This window comes from Euprymna scolopes, chromosome 22 (assembly GCF_053919585.1).
Source record: "Euprymna scolopes isolate OS-2025 chromosome 22, ASM5391958v1, whole genome shotgun sequence".
Lineage (NCBI taxonomy): Eukaryota > Metazoa > Mollusca > Cephalopoda > Sepiida > Sepiolidae > Euprymna > Euprymna scolopes.
The window spans coordinates 98,820,371-98,840,115 of record NC_136503.1 but is presented as its reverse complement, the minus strand read 5'-3'; the positions used below and the strand labels follow the sequence as shown (position 1 = coordinate 98,840,115).

Sequence of the window (19,745 nt, the reverse complement as noted above, 5' to 3'; positions counted from 1 at the left end):
CACACCAGGTTTCGGTCAATGTAACCTCTGACCTTCAGGTGTATCTTGTCAAACTCAGAAATTTCCATGGAATTCCAAACAGAACCTTTTATTTAATCCATGGGGGTACCTTGCTCTTGTTCTATCAGCCATAACTATAGAAGCCCTAAATAATTCACAATCGTACTTTTTTAGCATAGTCTGCACCAAAGATTGAACCTTCAACTTGGCGTAGTGGATTAAGGATTTGGTCATTATGGTCATGGGTGTGGTGTTGACCCTGGGTCAGTTCTTTCTAACAAGTTCATCACGTCCTAGACACGGCGATTCAAGGCTGCTTAGTGCTTAGTAAAATTCAGTTGCAAGTTACACTCTTCTGGAGGTCGAAGATTCAAACCTCAGTGAAAGCTACACTAAAAAAAAAAAAAAAAAATACTTAGGATTTCTCCCCAGTAATGGCTGACCGATCGAGAGCATCTACTTTTGTGGATTTTATGCCGATTCCGCCAAGTTCAACAAGATTTACCTGAAGAAGGTTGGAGGCTACATCAACCAAAACATTGTATGAAGAACACTCAAACATTTATTTTATTATTACCAGCAATGGAAGATTTTGCTTTCAACAAAATCAAATAAAAAAAAAAACAATTAAAAGAATCGTTTCCGCATCGGAAAATAGGCATCAATTTTTCCAATACCACTAAATTTGACAATTTTTTCGATTCCGACTAATTGTCCCAACACTAGTTTGAACGTACAGTTAATTTGTATGTCAAATTAAAAAAGGGCCACACATCAACATGGCGTGTTTAATATAGGATTTTAAGTTGCTTTTTTGTTTTGTTTTTGTTTTTTTATAAAAACAATCTAAAACTTTAGTAAAATAAATTTTTGGCCCCGTTAACAAATTTTGCTGTATCGTTTTACCACTCCGAAAGGTATCCCACTTCTAACTCAATCTTCTTTCTGTATATGAGCCAAATATGCTACAAGGTAGAGTAGGGTTTCCATATCAAGACCTACGTGATGCTTTTTTTTTTTTTTTTTTTTTTTTTTACAAAGGAATCATCACTTATCAAGGCCCAGAGGTCACTCAAGGATAAGGGTTAAAGAGTGTACAGTGGTCAAAAGGACAATATCATAGTAATCGTTAGAAGTGTAAATTTGATAAATTGGATTAATTAAGGGGAACGGCTCATTAAGAACTTGTTTACATTGGACTTGAAGACGGCCATATGGTAGTCAGCTGGAAAGCAGGTAAACGGAAGAGAGTACCACAGGTGTGCAGTTCTAAGAAAGAAACTTTGTTCATGGAATCTACGTTTAGGTACCGATAAAGAGTGGGGAAAATTATTGATAGTGTTTACAGCCAAATGAGTGTTTTTCGTGAATGTTTGGCGAGGGGCGGGGGACCATAGATTGGAGCTCAGATGAGCACTTGGCATGAAAATAACAATAAAACACAGACATCATTTTCATAACAAATGCTCAACTAAGATTTAGTCTATTATCCACCCACTTTCATTCATATCAAACATTCGCCTACCTTTTTCTTTTTTCTTTTTTTTTTTTTTTTACAAAGGGGGTTATCACTTATCAAGGCCTGAAGGCCACTCGAGGATAATGGTTAATGAGTGTACAAAAGTCAATGGGACAATATCGTAGTAATTGTTATGAGTGGAAATGTGAGATAATTAAACCATTTAAGATGACGGTTCAACAAGAATTTGTTTACGTTAGACTTGAAGACGACAATATTTGTTGGTGATGCGTACGTAGCAGCAGGAGCGACACAACACCTATGCAATTAACCAAACCGGTCGGATGGCCGTGGAGAGAGTTGCAGACATAGCAATGGAAAGAAAAGCAGAGATTTAAGAAACTCGCGGCAACTGGATTTGGGCAGACGTTGATACAGAAGGAGAAAAAGCATGTGTTTGATATGGCACAGTTTTGTTAACCATATGACAAACAAAGAAACTTGTAAATCCAAGATGCAGATGTAGTTTGGAAAGTACCATGAATAAATGCTTTCTTTTTTTTTGTGGAAAAAAAAAAAACGCCGAGTTCAATTTCTTTCCCTTTTTTTTTGTTCCTTTGCGACTGTCTGCCTGCAACGAGTTGAGCCTGGAAAATGTAACAGGCCATGTTACACGTTCACAAGATGACAATACATTTGTAAAGATTTTTTTTCACTTGTTTGAAGGTTGCATTTTAAATTATAGAAGCAACTGGGTTCATGAAATAGAATTTCGAAAACTAGCCGGCACCAGTGAACCAAGTGCAAGAGAGATACAACCAACTGCACTTAAAGAAATGGTTAGAATCTTAAAAGATCTCTCTGGTTGGAATGTCTGAGCTAGCAGGTGAATGTCTGGAATCTGGCAGGATGCACCATCCTCAATTAGAACAAAAAAGAAAAAAATGAAATTCAACTCATGAACCATTTCATTTTTTTCAAGAATGAATTTCCAACAGACTTTGAGCAGTTATATTTCGGTGGCCAATTGTATCGTCAAAAGAAAGTTTTACTGTTTTTTTGTTTTATTTTATTTTTTATTTAGTTCTCAGAAATCAAGTGGCCCACAACCTGGGGCTAACACTTGAACTCTACATGAGATACATAGATATTCGAATGTTCAATTTAAGTTCTTTATCAAACAATGAATTAGTAACGAAATGGAGAACATAATTTTCCTCTCTCCAATTAACCATTTTTATGTATTGTAGTATATCTTTCGTTTTGGTCTCTTGGTCTTACTGGATTCCAGGACAAGAATTTATCTAGTCTGGTGGAGTATCCAGCTTCGTGCTGTTACTTAAGGTAACATCACTGGGAGAAGGTGCACCATTCCTCGTAAAAGCTAATGTGGGTTAGCCATAGTGAGGAGATCTTATTTGGGCAGCGAATACTATGTAATACTGTTTAGAATCTTTGAATATATGATCTACCAAGTTGGTTAGGGTTACATGCGATGGGTTTTGTTTTACGGCATATCAATCGCTTTAGAGTCATGAAAAGTCAGTAATTTTAGAAAGAAGATTTTCACACTTCAAGTTCTTTATACCTTCAAATGTAACGTTGCTATTGTCGCAAATAGACAAACAAAATATAAACAGAAATAAATATCTGGGTCAACATTTTTTTTCTTACAAATTCCAGTTACTTTCAGCATCACTTAAAAAGTTTCTCGCTGCTACGTGTACATTTTAGACTGACACGCACATCTCTTTCGCGCTGCACACCAAGCCAATTCTCGTCTGCAACTTCACATATCCTTTTTTCTTTGACGCGCACTTTATTTCTCTTACCTGATACCAGCTGTAGCTAGCCACTTCTCACTTTTGGATTACACGTCCATTTTCTTTGACACAGACTGTTTTTTTTTTTTCCTCCCCCGACCACATGTTGCATTTTTCCTTTTTTCTTTCTTCTTCTCCCACACACTTCCTAATTTGCATATGTGTGTTTTTCGGCTGCTGCTGCTAATCTCTTTGGATGCTGGCCATTGTTTGCTGCTGATGATACTTTTGACACGCTCACACGCACTATGTTATGCAAATACGTTGTTGGGTTGTTTTGTAAAGAAAAATTGTTTTGGTTGTAACTTTCCAGAACATGCAATTTTACAAACGTAAATGTAAAAAAAAAAAAACAATATCAATGTTTGGTATATTTTAGGTCAGGAATGTATCTCACTACTGATGCAACTCTTTGTCTTTGTTTTAGTGTTACTTCCATGGCAAGTGCTCGTCTGAGCTCCAATCTCTGCCTCCTCCCCGCCAATCTTTCACGATAAACACCCGTCTAGCTGAAACTACTGTCAATAATTTTCACCACTCTTTATCTGTGCCTAAATCAAAACGTAGATTCCACGGACAAAGCTTTTTTCTTAGAAGTGCACGACTGTGGAACTCTGTCCCGTTTGCCTGTTTCCCACCTGACTACAACTTGGATGTCTTCAAATCCAACATAAACAAATTCCTGATGAATCGCCCCCTTAAGTAAGACACTTTATCAAATCTCCAATACTAACGATTACTACAATACTATCCCATTGATTACTGTACATGCAATAACTCTTATCCCCAAGTTGCTTCCGGGCCTTGATAAGTGTCCTCCATGTAAAAAAAAAAAAAAAAAAAAAGGAAACTAGCATCTTCAGACAGCCTGATCCGGTAGCACCAACGATTAGAGCTAATGAGTAGATCACATATCAGAAAAGGTAGTCGGTAGATTAGATATTGGAAGAGCACCTACATAAGCTTTTATCAGGAAAATAAAATTTTGGTTTCAGGAATGTTAAAAAAAATAAATAAAAATAAAAAAAAAAAAACACTTAAATTAGTTAAAAGGTTAAAAACAATTCAGTTCAGATTTGTAGGAAAAAAATTTCAAGCAGTTCACAACTTCAAAGACAATTTCCTGAAAACTTTAACTGGGCCTTGATGAGGTTAAAGATTATAAAGTTACCAAAATTAAATTCATGCTGGCTACATTATTGGTCACCATCTCAAAAAGTTAACTATCATGAAATAGATACCTCTGTCACGCCTTTGTTTTTTGTAAACACAAGCTGGTCAACAAAAACAGACACAAAAATCAACACACCCGGAAATATGCCAGGACCACATGTGCTAAAAATAGCAACGACCATTTCCAAACAACAAAGAGAAAACACAAAAATATATTTCGCGTAGTAAACAAAAACAAAGGACTTATTTTAAATGTGGATTAAAATAAATACAGTTAATAAACAACAAAGACACTTTTAACTGTAAGTAATATGGGGTGAAATTAATTATAGTCATTTGTTGTTCCTATTTACTTGGCACCCCACAAGGGCAGAGTTAAACAAATGGTCAGTTTTGAATGTAGGGAAAATTCAGCTCCCCAAAAAGAGGCGCTCTGGATAGGAACAAAAATAAAAATTGTCTCTGTCATAGAAGGATTTCTCCTGCACTGACCGAAAACAGAAAAGGTGGAGTGTAGTATCAGAACAGATACTCCACTTTGTTCCTAGCCAAAAGGTCATTCATTGTTTAGTGACACCATCACTGATTGTGGAGCCGATAGCAGAAATGGCTCTCCATAAAGTTAGCAGCTTTCACGGCAAATCGCCAGTTCAGCTCAGGAGCTAGGAGTATTCCTATCTTGACTGGGCTAATCAAGTCAACGTTTCCAGTCGCTGAGGGGACCAGGGGTGCAAGAATGCGATACACACACCGCTGCTGCCTGTCTCCTGGGATTCCCCCTCAGTCTGCCACTTCAGTTTCTGAACCTGCTTAAACTCCATCTGGGCAGGGGCTGCAAAAAACAGCCTATCCTGCCTTGACGGAGTACAAAATAGACTCCGTGGCTTGGTGGGGGATGCCCTTTTCTCTACTCTGCAACCTCTTTCCCACAGAAGAGACATAGCGAGCCTGCGATTGTTCTATCGTTACTTCCATGGCAGGTGCTCGTCTGAGCTCCATTCTCTGGTCCCCCTCTCGCCAATCTTTCTCAAAAAACATCCGTCTAGCTGAAACCACCGTCAATAATTTTCCCCACTCCTTATCTGTGCCTAAATCAAAACGTAGATTCCACGGACAAAGCTTTTTTCTTAGAACTGCACGCCTGTGGAACTCTGTTCCGCTTGCCTGTTTCCCTCCCGACTTCAACCTGGATGTCTTCAAGTCCAACACAAACAAATTCCTGATGAACCGCCCCTCCCTAGGTAATGACACCTTACCAATTCTCCAATACTATTGCTACACTATCCCTTTGATTACTGTACACACAATAACCCTTATCCCTGAGTGGCCATTGGGCCTTGATAAGTGGTGAACTACATGTGAAAAAAAAAAAAAAAAAACTCCAGTTCACTTCTGCAGCTTCCAGTGGCTGTCCAGTTACCTGCATCAGTGCCTTCTGACGTCTGGCTACCAGTTCCTACCTCAATAACCCAAGAATCTCAACTTTGTGAGACACCCATTCTCCCTCCAGCTGATTCTATATCCATTGTCGGACATTATTTATTTCTTGGTAAAAATAAAATACAATATCGTATCATCTTTAACCAATCATCTGCGTTTGTCATCCTTCTTTGCTTTGCCGTTACCCCTTTGCCTTGTGTCTACCTTTTATTAGTTGTACGATTGGCACCTTCACACCTTTCGTCCCTCTGCAACACCTTCAAAACACACCACAGAATTACCCCCCCACCCCCGCGTCATATATAACACAATGTAATTTTGAAATAAGTTAATGTTATCGTAACTTTTGTACTATAAAAAGAAGTTTAAAATAAACCGGTAATGATTTTTGGAAGTTTTTTCAGCATCCAAAAATAATTTGAACGGCGATACTGAAATCGTGTTTACACATCAACGCCAATGTTCCTACGCAGCGGCTATTTTGAAGGCGCAGACATGCGTTTGATAGAAATCTATCAAAGAAAAAAAAAAAAGATATCAACTAACGGTCAGATTTTCACAAAATGTTTGGCTACTCAAAAACATAATAATAATATCAATATTTGTGCATTTTAGGTCAGGAAACGAGCATCTTCAGACAGCCTGATCCGATAACACCAGTTGAAGATTAGGGCTTATGGGTAGATCATACCAGTATATAAACAAGTCGGTAGATCAGATAACAGAAGAGCACCTACATAAGCTTTTATCAGGAAAAAACATTTTGGTTTTAGGGACCTAATTTTAGGAATGTGAATCTAAAAAAATAAATAAAATAATTAATATTGAACTTTTCAGCTTTAAGATGACTACCATTGAACCAGCATTATTATAACCAAATTAATTCTAGTTTTATAAAAATTCGGTTAAAGTTCAATTAATAATGTCTGCAAGTTTTTTTTATTATTTATAAAAATTACAGAAAAAAAGTGCTTCTACTGAACCTGAACCGAACAGACTTGTCAAACAAGAACTAAAATTTAGTTTAGGGTTAGTTAAGGAGTAAAAAAAAAAAAAAAAAAAAAAACATCTGCAGGAGAAAAAAAAAAAAAAAAAATGTTAAGTTCACGGCTTCAAGGACAATTTCCTGAAAACGCCAGCTGCGCTTTGATGAGGTTAAAGATTATAAAGTCGTCAAAATTAATTTTGAATACCTTATATTCCTCACCACACGAAAAAAAAAACCTCTTCATACGGGCTACATCATTAGTCACCTTCTCAAAAAGTTAAATATCATGAAATAGATACCTCTGTCACGTCTGAAATCACAGCTCCTTTGTTTTTTGCAAAAACAAGCTGGTCAGCAAAAACAGACACAAAAATCAACACCCCCGGAAATATGCCTGGACCACGTGTGCTAAAAATAGCAACGACCATTTTCAAACAACAAAGAGAAAACAAAAAAACTTCATCTTTCGCAAACTAAACAAAAACAAAAGACTATTATTTCAAACATAGATTAAAATAAATACAGTTAATAAACACCAAAGACACTTTTAACTGTAAGCAATATGTGAAATTAATTATAGTCATTTGTTGTTTAGCAACATCATCACTGGCTGTGGATACTGTATCATGAACGGCTCTCCATAAAATTAGCTACTTTCACAACAAATCTCCAGTTTAGCTCGGGCGTCAAGAGCACTCCCATCTTGACCTGACATATCAAGTGTGCGTTCTCAGTCGCCGTGGGGAACAAGGGCGCCAGAATGACATACACACTCCACTGCTGCTTGCCTTCTGGAACTCCAGCCCAGCCCAGCCTGCCATTCCAGTTTCTGAACCTGCTTAGACTTTGGCTCACCAGCAGCTTCGAGTGTCTCCCCAGCTCCAACGACATCCAGCTACCTGCACCAGTGCCCACTGACGTCTGGCTACCAGTTCCTACCTAAAGAGCCCAACAATCTCAATCTCGGGAGACGCCCATTCTCCCTCTAGCTTATCCTATATCCATTGTCGGACATTTCACCATTCATTTCTTGGTAAAAAAAATTTAAAAAAAAAGGATATCCTATCATCTTTAACTGATCATCTGTGTTTGTCATCCTTCTTTGCTATTGCCGTTACCCTTTTACCTCGTGTTAACCTTTTATTAGTTGTACGGTCGATTGGCATCTTCACACCTTTCGTCCCTCTGTGACACCTTCAAAGCACACCACAGAATTACCCCCTCCCCCATCATATGTAACATAATGCAATTTTAAAATAAGTTAATGTAACTTTTGTATTATAAAAAGAAGTTTAAAATAAACCTATAATGATTTTTTTTTAAAGTTTTTTCAGCATCCAAAAACAATTTGAACGGCGATAATCAACTCGTGTCTACACCAGGGTTGCAGAGTCGGAGGTTTTAGCTAGAGTCGGAGTCGAATTTCTAAAAGTACTAGGAGTCGGAGTCAGAATTTTTTTATCCGACTCCGACTCCTTAAGTCCAAAAAAAAATTTTTTTTTAATGGTTTTCCACACACTATTTCAACCACAGACTCAGAGGGAACCTGCAATGAAGAGGATTTTGAAAAGCTTTTGGATCAAGAAGATCATAAAGCAAGGTCAAAGCGGCGTAAGCTACAGGAAACAGCTAAAACGCTATCTTCAGTGAATAAAAGCCTTAGCAAGTTTCAAGCTAGATTTTCATGCTGCATTACAGCAAGTAGAACAACTAGATAGAAAGTCTAAGTTAAATGTTCATGAAGCTATAAAGCAGTACTCTGCGATAGTGAAAGAATCTGCAATGTTGGCAGCAGCACTTCCTCCAACACAAGTGAGTGTCGAACGTTTGTTTTCAGCGCTAAGGCTAATCAGGACAGACCAAGGGGCTGCAATGAAAGAGAAGCTCACTGAAGCCATCTTGTTTTTTGAGAGTAAATTATTAAATAATTATTTGCAACTTTCAATTCTATAATTGTAAATAAAGCCTATTTTTTATGTTTACAAATAAGACATTTCTTTAGATTAATTTTTTTTTTCCTAATATTGTGATAGAAGATTTATGAGAATGGACAAATGCAATAACAGATGAGTTTTTTCGGGAGAGGAGAGGGTACAAAGGAAAAAGAAAATATATAGCTTGAAGTGCAACTCTGCTATTATAGATTTGAATATGCTGATAGGCTGGTAAATGATCATGAGCATAAATAATACCATTGTGTATTATATATATATATATATATATATATATATATATATATATATTGTTACATGGGATGGAATATATACCGGCATCGGATGTGAGGGTTTTGGGAGAGTGCTTGGTAGTTTTTAATGTCTGTTTTATTGTTGAGGAAGTTGTTTGTATCAAGTGAAAACCAAGTCTATTAAGAGTGTCGTAGATTTTTGTATTTTTGGTGTGGGTGGGAATGAAAAGATGTCTGTTTAATAGTGGGGTATTTGTTTTATTTTTCTGTGTGTTTATGTTATAGTGTATTTTCGTAGCTTTTTTCTTTGCGTAAGAAATGAAATAGGATGGATACTGTAGTTTTCTTAAAACATTCGTAATATATTGAAATTCATCATTAAGATATTGGGGGCTGCATATTCTAAAGGCACGCAAGAAAAAACCAATAATCATGCAAGTCTTTATTTTATCATTGTGGTGCGAGTAGTAATGAATATAGTCGTTTTTGTGTGTGGTCTTTCTATGTACTTTGAAACTCAGATCGGTTTCTGATCTGATGAGGAGTATGTCTAGAAAAGCTAGGGAGTGGTCTTGTTCGGATTCATGTGTAAATTTTAGATCAAGCGAAAATTATTAAATACGTGATAGAGCTAAAAGAAGACAATAATATATATATGTATATATATATATATGTATATATATATATATATGTATGTATATATACGTGTATATATATATATATGCATGTATATATATGTGTATATATATATGTATATGTATATATATGTATATGATATTTCAATAATAAGCAATCTATGCTACCATAGCCCTATATGGCTTCTTCCTGTTTTACCTTTGATCCTTATTCCATAAAGGCAATATTATCTTTTAAAATATTATTCTCTGTATAATGTCTTTATCCCCCTCTTCTGATGAGAAGCGTTTGGCTTCGAAATGCCATGGCCTAAAAAGATTTCCCTATCCCTAAATATTGTATTCTATTTTGAACTGATAGCATAATAAAATTTAATTGTAAACTTTTTATCCCTTTGTTATCTAAACTTATTCTATAAAGCTGGTTGAGTTTATATGTGAGTATATTTATCATGCAAGTGAATGTTAAACGTCGAAAATGATATACATGAAAAGTAATAAAATGCATGCTGAATAGATGTGGGAGGCTGGTATATGGATCTGCAAAATAGATTTTCATATAGGATCAAGGAGTCGAGAGTCGGAGTCGGCATCCTAGTAATTCTAGGAGTCGGAGTCGGACTTTTACCATCCGACTCCGCAACCCTGATCTACACATCGACGCAACGTTCCTCTGCAATAGCCATTTTGAAAATGCAGACATGCATTTAATAGAAGTCTATGGTGTTTGTTAAGATACAGTCGACAGATCTTTTTAAAGACGTCATTTTTATGCAAAAACAATATTATATACCCAATTGTTATGCCAAAAATAGTAATATATCCAAAAATTATGAAAATCATAGAGTAAAAAGTTATTTCTAGTTAAAAGTAATTTTTATGGAAAATTGGATAAAATTGCATTTTTTAAGACGTTATAAAATAGGCAGTAGAAGGCTATACACACAGGACATAATTCCAGAAAAGAATATTTTAGAATGTTGGAAATTGTATTCATTGAGGCGCTGAATGCCATGTTTTCTTTTCAGGCCTTTGATTGGATCTCTAGGAAACTTCCTGCGCACGCAGTTTTAAAACTCTCAGACATTTTTGCTCTCTTTGCAAAAAACTCTGCTAAGGTGTAGACGCTAAATAAAGTATCTCCCTAAAAGGCACAGCCTCGAGGTCAACCATGCTTAGAACACCATCTCCCTTTTTTCCCTTTAACCAAGAATTTATTCCTATTGTGATAGGAATTTTTTAGACGAATATCGTCTTTCCTAGAACTAAAATAGTTGAGCTCTGTTAAGGGAGTTTTATTCTTCCAGATACCATAAAGAAATGGTTTCTGTTCCCTTTTACTAGATTCTCCGAAGAGAAGCAATTTAACACTTCAAAACTACCAGATTCTCAGAGACGCGAAAAATGGACATATTTTTCGCAATCCTACCATAGAAAACTGTTGGCTGTTTTTTTTTTTTTTTTTTTTTTTTTTTTACACAGTGATCACCACTTATCAAGGCCTGGAAGCCACTCAGGGATAAGGGTTATTGCAAGTACATTCTGTTAGTGTGGAGATTTGATGAAGTGTTTACTTAAGGGGGCGGTTCATTAGGAATTTGTTAACGTTGGACTTGAACACATCCAAGTTATAGTCCGGTGGGAAGCAGGCAAACGGAACAGAGTTCCACAGGCGTGCAGTTCTAAGAAAGAAGATTTGTTCATGGAATCCGCGTTTTGATTTAGGCACAGATAAAGAGTGGGGGAAATTTTTCACAGTGGATTCAGCTAGACGGGTGTTTTTCGGCATATCAACCTTTTTCAGGTTATTTAATGCCGAATCTAGTTATTTTGAGGAACGATTTTTAATGGAGTATTTTTTTTTTTTTTTAGGTCAGATTCTATTTAACCCATAGTTGGGACCCTAACAGGTACTACCACTCCGGGTCAGAGTGGACCTGGGAGCAATGGCAATTAAAGGGTGGCTCCACACTCCCCAAGACCCGCAAGGATATAGTTTTAGGTCATATCCAGAATCGTTGTATAAAGGGTTCTTTTTAAATTTTTTTATAAAGGCCAATTTTTTTAAAGATATTAGAGGATGGTGTGGGGGATTGTTTTTATCAAATAACTCTTTAATATCACGTCCTAAGGCATTACGGATAGCAACCCACGGCTAACTGGTTGCCGCATTGAAGGATTTTTACCCTCTGCAGGGGGGCAGTCGGCTTATTCTAGTGCCCTACCAACAGGGCAAAAAAAAAAGAGGGGGGCGACGGGGTTGGTAAGTAGGGAAGGAAAAGGAAAGGAGAGGGGAAGGGGGTTGTTTTTGTTTTTGTTTTTGCAGAACATAATTAAGTTTTACAAAAGAGAGTAGAAAACAAAAACAGAAAATCAATGTAGGTGCATTTCGTCTCAGGAAGCCAATTGACAACCTGATCTGGTAGCACCAGGATAGAAGACTGAAATTTATCATCTCAGGTAAGACTTGCTTTTATTCTGTTGTCCTTTTTTCTGCCGAGTTCTAAAGCGTGCGAGGAAATTAATTCTCACAAGAATACTTATGTCATGCCTTCAAAATTTGTTGCCTCTAGCGATAGACTTGTTTTGACTAAAAACAATAGCAGTTCTACTGGATGAATTTTCGTAACTTTTGGATATATTACTATTTTCGACATGACAATTACGTACATAATATTATTTTTGCTTAAAACGATATATTTAAAAAATCGATTTGTCGACTATAGCCTAACAGCAACCACTCTATCAAAGAAAAAAAAAATAGAGTAATAGTCAGATTTTCACGAAATTTCCGGCTATTCAGAAGTGTAGACGACTAAGTGCGACTATACCGGTGCCAGGTGAAAATATTCCGATTACCAAACCGAACTTCCTATTTTTATTTTAAAATAAAACTTAAATGTACTAAAGTAAAGTACACAAATAAATAAAAACGTATTCAAAATTTCACATAATTTCTTTCGTAGTAATTCATAATTCAATTATTTTTAAACTAAAACAGAAGTCCGGTTTGTTAATCGGAACATTTCACATTGAGGTTAGTTTTCACCTGACACCGGTGGTACGGTGGCACCTGGGGTCGCCTATGCTTCTGGGTCGCTAAATTTTCAATACTTGTTTCCCTTTGCATAGATTTATATTTAAAATAAAGTTTTTGGAGGTAAATATTTTTGTACGTGAACTGACCTCCATTTCAGTTGATGAAATCTAAACAAAATGCTAATGCTACTCGCTACTGTGTTGAAATAACGTTATTATTTAGAAAGCCATTCTTAACATGAAGAGGAGAGGGTGTTTTGTAACTATTCTATAATTTCACCTTACAATTTAATAATAAAAAAAAAGATACCGTAAAACTTGAAAATACTATTTTTAAAAATTTAATAAAAAATTTTTAAAAATTTTAAATAAAAAAATAAAAAACGCGGTACAAGAAATGCATAAGCACTATTTTTATGTTTAAATTAACTTTTTTTTTATTATTTAACTTGAATTCGTAAATAAAATAAAAATTATATATGGCATTCCGTGATATTTCTAGAGACATTTCATTGTTGAATATACTTGGCCTTCGGGACAAGATCAAAGTGTAGTATCTGTTCTTCAGATGCTGCACTTTCATTTCTTGTTCTCTTTCAGTGGAGGATCAGTCCTTCACGACTGAGACAATTTTTTATTTTTGTACCTTTTCTCCACGTTAAAAAAACGACCCTGGTGTCTAATTCTGTCCCGTGGGGAGGCATAGTAAATAGGTACTTCCCCCGTTTTCTAGACGGTGATAGCTGATTTGGCGTCCCCGACGAAACATTTTCCAACATATATTTTAGCAGAAGAAATTCACATTTTTAGAAGAATTATTTATTTTATTATTACATTTTCACCCCAAACAAGGCATATTGACACTTTGTTGTAGGGGGCTACTATCAGGGACATGGGCATCAGGGGTACTGTGTAGGGAGTTGGGCAGCAAGATGTCGGTTCACGTTACATTTTAATTTCTCCATGTCAGTACAGTTGGAGAAACAGGGACCCGGCAGGGAATTCCAAAGTCTAGCTGTCTTGGGGAAGAAACTAAAGTATTAGTGTTTGTATTATAAGTAGTTTGGCGTAAGAAGGTTACTTTTCTGTAAAAAACAATGTTTATTTACTTTTAAGAACTACCACATAAAAAAGAAAGTTAACAATTACAAAAAATAAATGTTACACGTTTATTAAATAAAAGTAAGATTGTTCACATTGATCCACTTATTTTCATATGAAATATTAATAAATAATAATTTTATATTATTACATATTATAATACAAAATCTGTTTGAAGATGTTTCGTCGGGGACACCAAATCATCATTCATCGTTTAGAAAACAGAGGAAGTACTGCAACAATATGTCTCGAGAAATATGCCCAAATACCTTAATATTAGGTTTTAAAAAAAAGATGCTTATGAACGTTGAACGTATGTTACTGTGCTATTTTTTTTTTCAATAGTATTCAAGTTAAATTCAAGTTTCACTTTTTTTATTAATTTGTTAGGTGAAAGTACAGAATAGTTACAAAACACCCCCATGTTAAGAATGGCTTTCTAAATAACGTTATTACTATCATAAGTGCATAAGTACCAAAAATGTTTTTTCGGGTTTGTATTACTGTACACAGATTCGAAAAAGTTGTCAAAAAACAAATGTTATCAAAGGTAAGATAAGTTACTTTTCTCCCAAACTGGATATAATTTTCGTGTTTTTATTCAATGTAACATGCTTATTCAGCTCGAAAAGCATACAGTGTTTACCGATGTAATGGAAAATTCAAAATGGCGCCCGACTCTCTCTCTCTCTAACATGTTAAGTTTGGGAAAAGCTGTTATAAATAATAAACTATACAAAATACTGTTAGAAATTCGCTCAATATATGTTACCGTGACATAGGTTGACATATATTCGGTGTTTTTTTTAATAGTATTTTGTCTAGTTCATTATTTATAACACTTTTTCCCAAACTTACCGTGTTAAAGAGAGAGTCGGGTGCCATTTTGAATTTTCCAATACATCGGTAAACGCTGCATGTTTTTCGAGCTGAATAAACATGTTACATTGAATAAAAACACAAAAAATATATCCAATTTGGTAGAAAAATAACTTATCTTGCATTTGATAACATTTATTTGTTATATATTTGTTTTTTGACAACTTTTTCGAATCTATGTGTACAGTAATACAAACCCACTACTTCAATACTTAATTATTTAATCACGTAAATTAATATATGAAAGTATAATTTTATGCATAAACTAAGTATTTACTTCAACAGTGCTCAATAGTAGGCAGAGCTAGGTAGTAAGTTAGAAAAATATATATGGCGATTATACAATATTCCGCGTTTCATCCACACTTGGATTCGCCTGGCATAAGCCTGACGAACCCTAGTGTGGATGAAACGCGGAATATTCTGTGTAGCTTAATTGCCATATATATTTTTCTAACTTACTATATATATGTGTGGGTGTGTGTGTGTGTCAGTAAATAAATAAAATGGAATACGGTATTGTGGATTGGACGTAAACAGGACATAAGGTTCCTTATTCAATCCTGGACAACGAAAGAATAACAGGTTAAATTTTGAGAAATTACCAAATAAAATTAGCCATATTGATCCTGATATTTTTATTACAAAAATGTTTTCAAAATCTTTTTTGTGTTAAAAAAAAATAAAATAAATAAAAAAAAATAAACGCAATAAAACATTATGAAATCCAACAATTTGAATAATAAAAGTGCTTCTACAGTATTTGAACCAAACTAAAACTTGATGAATTAAATCTAAAAAAAATTCAATTTAAATATATATTCAATTTGCTTCAATTCTGTGAAAGTGCTTGTTAAGATATGGTCGACAAATCGATTTTAAAAACATATGTCGTTTTAAACAAAAAATTATTATGTACTTAATTGTCATGTCGAAAATAGTGATATATTCAAAAATAATGAAAATCTATTGAGTACAAATATTTACAGTTAAAAGTAATTTTTACGGAAAATTGGGAAATTGTATTTTCCCTAGATGTAATCACCTTGAAGATTGCGAATATAGGGGCATATTTCCTTTTTCGCCACTTTAATGGCCGATGCTTTGTTTTAGCCAATAGGCTTTCTTTTTTTTTCTTTTTTTTACTAAAAACACAATAGCAGTTATTCTACTGGATGAATTTTCGTAATTTTTGGATATATAACTATTTTCGATATGGCAATTAAGTACGTAATATTGTTTTTGCTTAAAACGATATATATTTTTTTTAAATCGATCTGTCGACTATAGCTTAGCAAGCATTAAAAGGATTTTTAATTATTTTAGTAAAATAGAGTTACCTCCCTTAAAAAAATGAGTTAAAATTCCGAATAACTAAGCGTCTAAATAAATCAATATATGAATATAAAGAAGAGATGCGGTTGTGATTGCGCAACGTTTGTTTTGTATTCCAGACTTCTCGCAAAAGCACCCTTACAGGGGGTGTCCATTGTCTCGCGAAATCGAAAGATAATAAATTTAATCTAAGTTGTTTTTTTTTTGTTATTTGTATAAAATAAACACCTGAGATTTTTTTTTTAAACAAAAACAAAATATAAAAGATACATAAATAGATAATAAAATAAATAAGTATAACGACCCCCCCCCCCAGTTAATAAATATTAAATAGTATTGTTCTCGTATATACATATAAGAGGGTGGCCTAAATATGGGGGATCAGTTTGTAATAGATCAGCCTACATAAACTGGTTCCCCACTTTGTGGCCATCTGCACGTCTTCGGTATAAAAACGGGGGAGGGAAATCAAATAACCATTTTTTTTAAAAAGGAAAGGATAAATAAAAAGAAAAAAATAATTTAAAAAAAGGAAAATGGCTAAATATTTATGAATTAAATTATATTGATATTTTAAAAAAAAAAAGGGATTAAATATTTATTTTTTGTCTGAATTTGTTATTAATTAATAATTGTTATTTTTGCCAATTTTTTCTATTTATTAAATCGATATTATTTTTATGTTTGCTATATTGAACTTTTAAGCTTTATGATTGCAGCTATTAAACCACCACTCCACCAGCACTATTTTAAACAAATTAATTGAAATTTTTATACAGAATAAAGACCGTGCGGAAGTAATAACATTACTATTTAGAAACCCATTCTTATTACGGGGAGGGCGCTTTGTAACTATTCTGTACTTTCATCTAACAGTTTCTTAAAAATTGAATTTAATTTGAAAACCCTTTCTAAAAAAGAGCAGAGAGCCCTTATTCGGTAGGAGTACTTTAGTTTATATCAAGTTGGTTTAATTATTAATTTAACGATATATGTAATTAATATAACAATTATTAGCGTATTGTTTGGTAATTAATTTATTAATTGAATCCGAACCAAATTCTTATAAAACTAGAATTAATTTGGTTATGATAATGTGGGTTCAGTGGTAGCCATCTTAAAGCTGAAAACTTCAATATGACTATTTAGAAAGAGAAATTTGCCGCATTTACATTTTTTTTTTTTTTTTAGTATTATTTATTTTTTTGGTCATAATATTTTTCGGGGTTTTCGACTTTTATAAAAAATGACTTTTTTTTTTTTAATTAGAATAGAATAATAATATGACTAGGCAAGGGTTTTTTATTATTTAAAAAATAAAAAAATAAAAATTTTGGAAAATATGTAAAAATATCTTAAATTGAAATTGCAGAAAACCTTAAGGTCGACTAATATTTTTCAATTTTTCAAGAAGATGAGAAAGAGAGAGAGAGTTTGCGTGACCATGATGAAGAGAGAGAGAAGACAAGAGATGCAGAGAGAGAGAATCGCAGCATCCATGGAAGTTTCCTTCGCCTTTTGGAACGGAATGACGGACGATCCGTCGTGGGTTTGTGGGTTTCACTTACCAAAATGGAGCAACTCGGGTCGCATGAGTCGTCTTGCTGTGAAAAACGTACAGGATTTCCAAAGGTAAACAATAAGGCGAACAGGTAAGACAACAACAGCAAACAACAACTACTCATGTTCGGCCATATTTGTGGTCACATGACCCCAGCGCGTTGTTGAAAAGCGTTTGCAACGTTCGGCCTTTCAGGCGTTCGCAGTCGAAAACTACGGAGGCAGCCACGCGCAATAATCATTCGTACTTTCTTTTTTGCTCCGTTTCACACACACGCGCGTGCGCGCACGCACACACACGCACACACACTCCCTCCCTCCCTCTCTCTCTCTCTCTCTCTCTCTCTATATATATATATATATATATATAGATATATATATATATATATATATATATATATATACATATATAGCAAACATGGTAATTAGTAAAAACCTGAAGAGAGTGCTCAATACTATTCCAAAGCAAATATATATATTTTTTATTACAGTTTTATCTGCTTAGTTACACATGTTTCGGTTACCGAATTGTATCAACGATTCAGTAACTTCATCAGACTTTACAGAAAAGTAAAGTCTGATGAAGTTACTGAATCGTTGATATCAATCACATTACTAAATATTAAATTAGCTCTAGGATATTTACCTATTGAGCTTATTATATATCTAACTTACAACGAGCACTTTTTCTTTCCCTGTATTTTAATTAAACTAGTAATTTTACTATTACATTAAAATACACTTTGCTCTTTAGACTATTGTTCTAATCTCCTTTAAATATATATATATATATATATATATATATATATATATATATATATATATATATATATATATATATATATATATATTGCAGGTCAATATTTTTTTTTTAATTTTGAAATTACTGTGAAACACAGAGAAGTAAAATTTGGAACACTGGAAGAGCATAACAAAGTCCCTTAATTTCCTGTTTTTTGTGGAATCTGAACAAATATTTTGAAAATTATGTTCATTTTTCTATTTTGATATTTTACTTGTTTGAAATTTATAATTTAAATATCTTTCAGAGTAAAACTCCATCCTCAGTATTTTGTATATCTTCTTTTTTTTTTTTTCTTCTTACTTGTCATTTTGTAAAAGTTGGAGAAAAAAAAAAATCAGTTAGTAAAGATCCGCGCTCTGTCTCTCAGCGGTTGTATTTTGAAATGCCTGAACAGTGCGTTGGCTACACGAGATTAACGTCAGGGGTGTGAGTTCCGTTACAGAAGCGTTGATTTAATTCGAATTAAAAAAAAATATGCATCAGGTACTTTTGAAAGCCAAATCACAACGCAATATTATGAAAATAAACAAATATTTTACTTGTTTAACATTTATAATTGAAATATATTTCGCTTTATATGCTAATGGCAGTTGTTTATCATTCTCCAAATGCTCAACCTAAGATAGGGAGCATTATAGTCATTCACTTTTTACAATTTTACCTTAACCACTGTGCCACGTTAAAGTACTTTGAAAAATCAGTTGTAAAAAGTGATATTCTCTTGAAGGTTGAAGGTTCAATCCTGGGTGTGGACGACCGAAAAATACAATTGCAAATTACTTGAAACCTCTATCCAGTCATGGCTGACGGAACAAGAGCACATTACCCCCGTGTAATAAATAAAGGGTTCTGCTCGAAGTTCTGTCATAATTCCTGAGTTTTTTTGTTTTTTTTTTACATGGGTGTCACCACTTATCAAGGCCCAGAGGCCACTCGAGGATAAGGGTTAATAGGTATACATTAGTCATTGTGATTTTAGCATAGTAAACAGTAGGAATTTTGTAACTTGGATTACTTAGGGGGACGATTCAATTAGAACTTGTTCACATTGGACTTTTTCTTTTTTTTTTTTTTCATAGGTATCAACACATTATCAAGGCCAAGAGGCCACTCAAGGATAAGGGTTAAAGAGTGTACAGTAGAAATTGGACAATATAATAATCATTAGTAATGAAAATTTGTTAAATTTGATAACTTATATGGAACGGCTCATCAAGAACTTATTTACGTTAGACTTGAAGACAACCATATTGTAGTCAGCCGGAAAGCAGGAAAACGGAAGACAATTCCACAGGCGTGCAGTTCTAATAAAAAAGCTTTGTT

The 19,745-nt window shown here is 34.2% G+C and overlaps 1 protein-coding gene across 1 annotated transcript in view; it reads right to left on the bottom strand.

Moving 5' to 3' along the window:
- The window catches only part of LOC145243567 (uncharacterized), a 177,668-nt gene extending 159,890 nt beyond the window's left edge, over positions 1-17,778 (bottom strand). The window contains exon 1 of the mRNA XM_080106549.1: positions 17,626-17,778. Within this exon, the coding sequence (XP_079962675.1) occupies positions 17,626-17,742 (117 nt within the window). The 5' untranslated portion in view covers positions 17,743-17,778. The remainder of the gene's footprint in view (positions 1-17,625) is intronic.
- Positions 17,779-19,745: the final 1,967 nt, after the last annotated feature.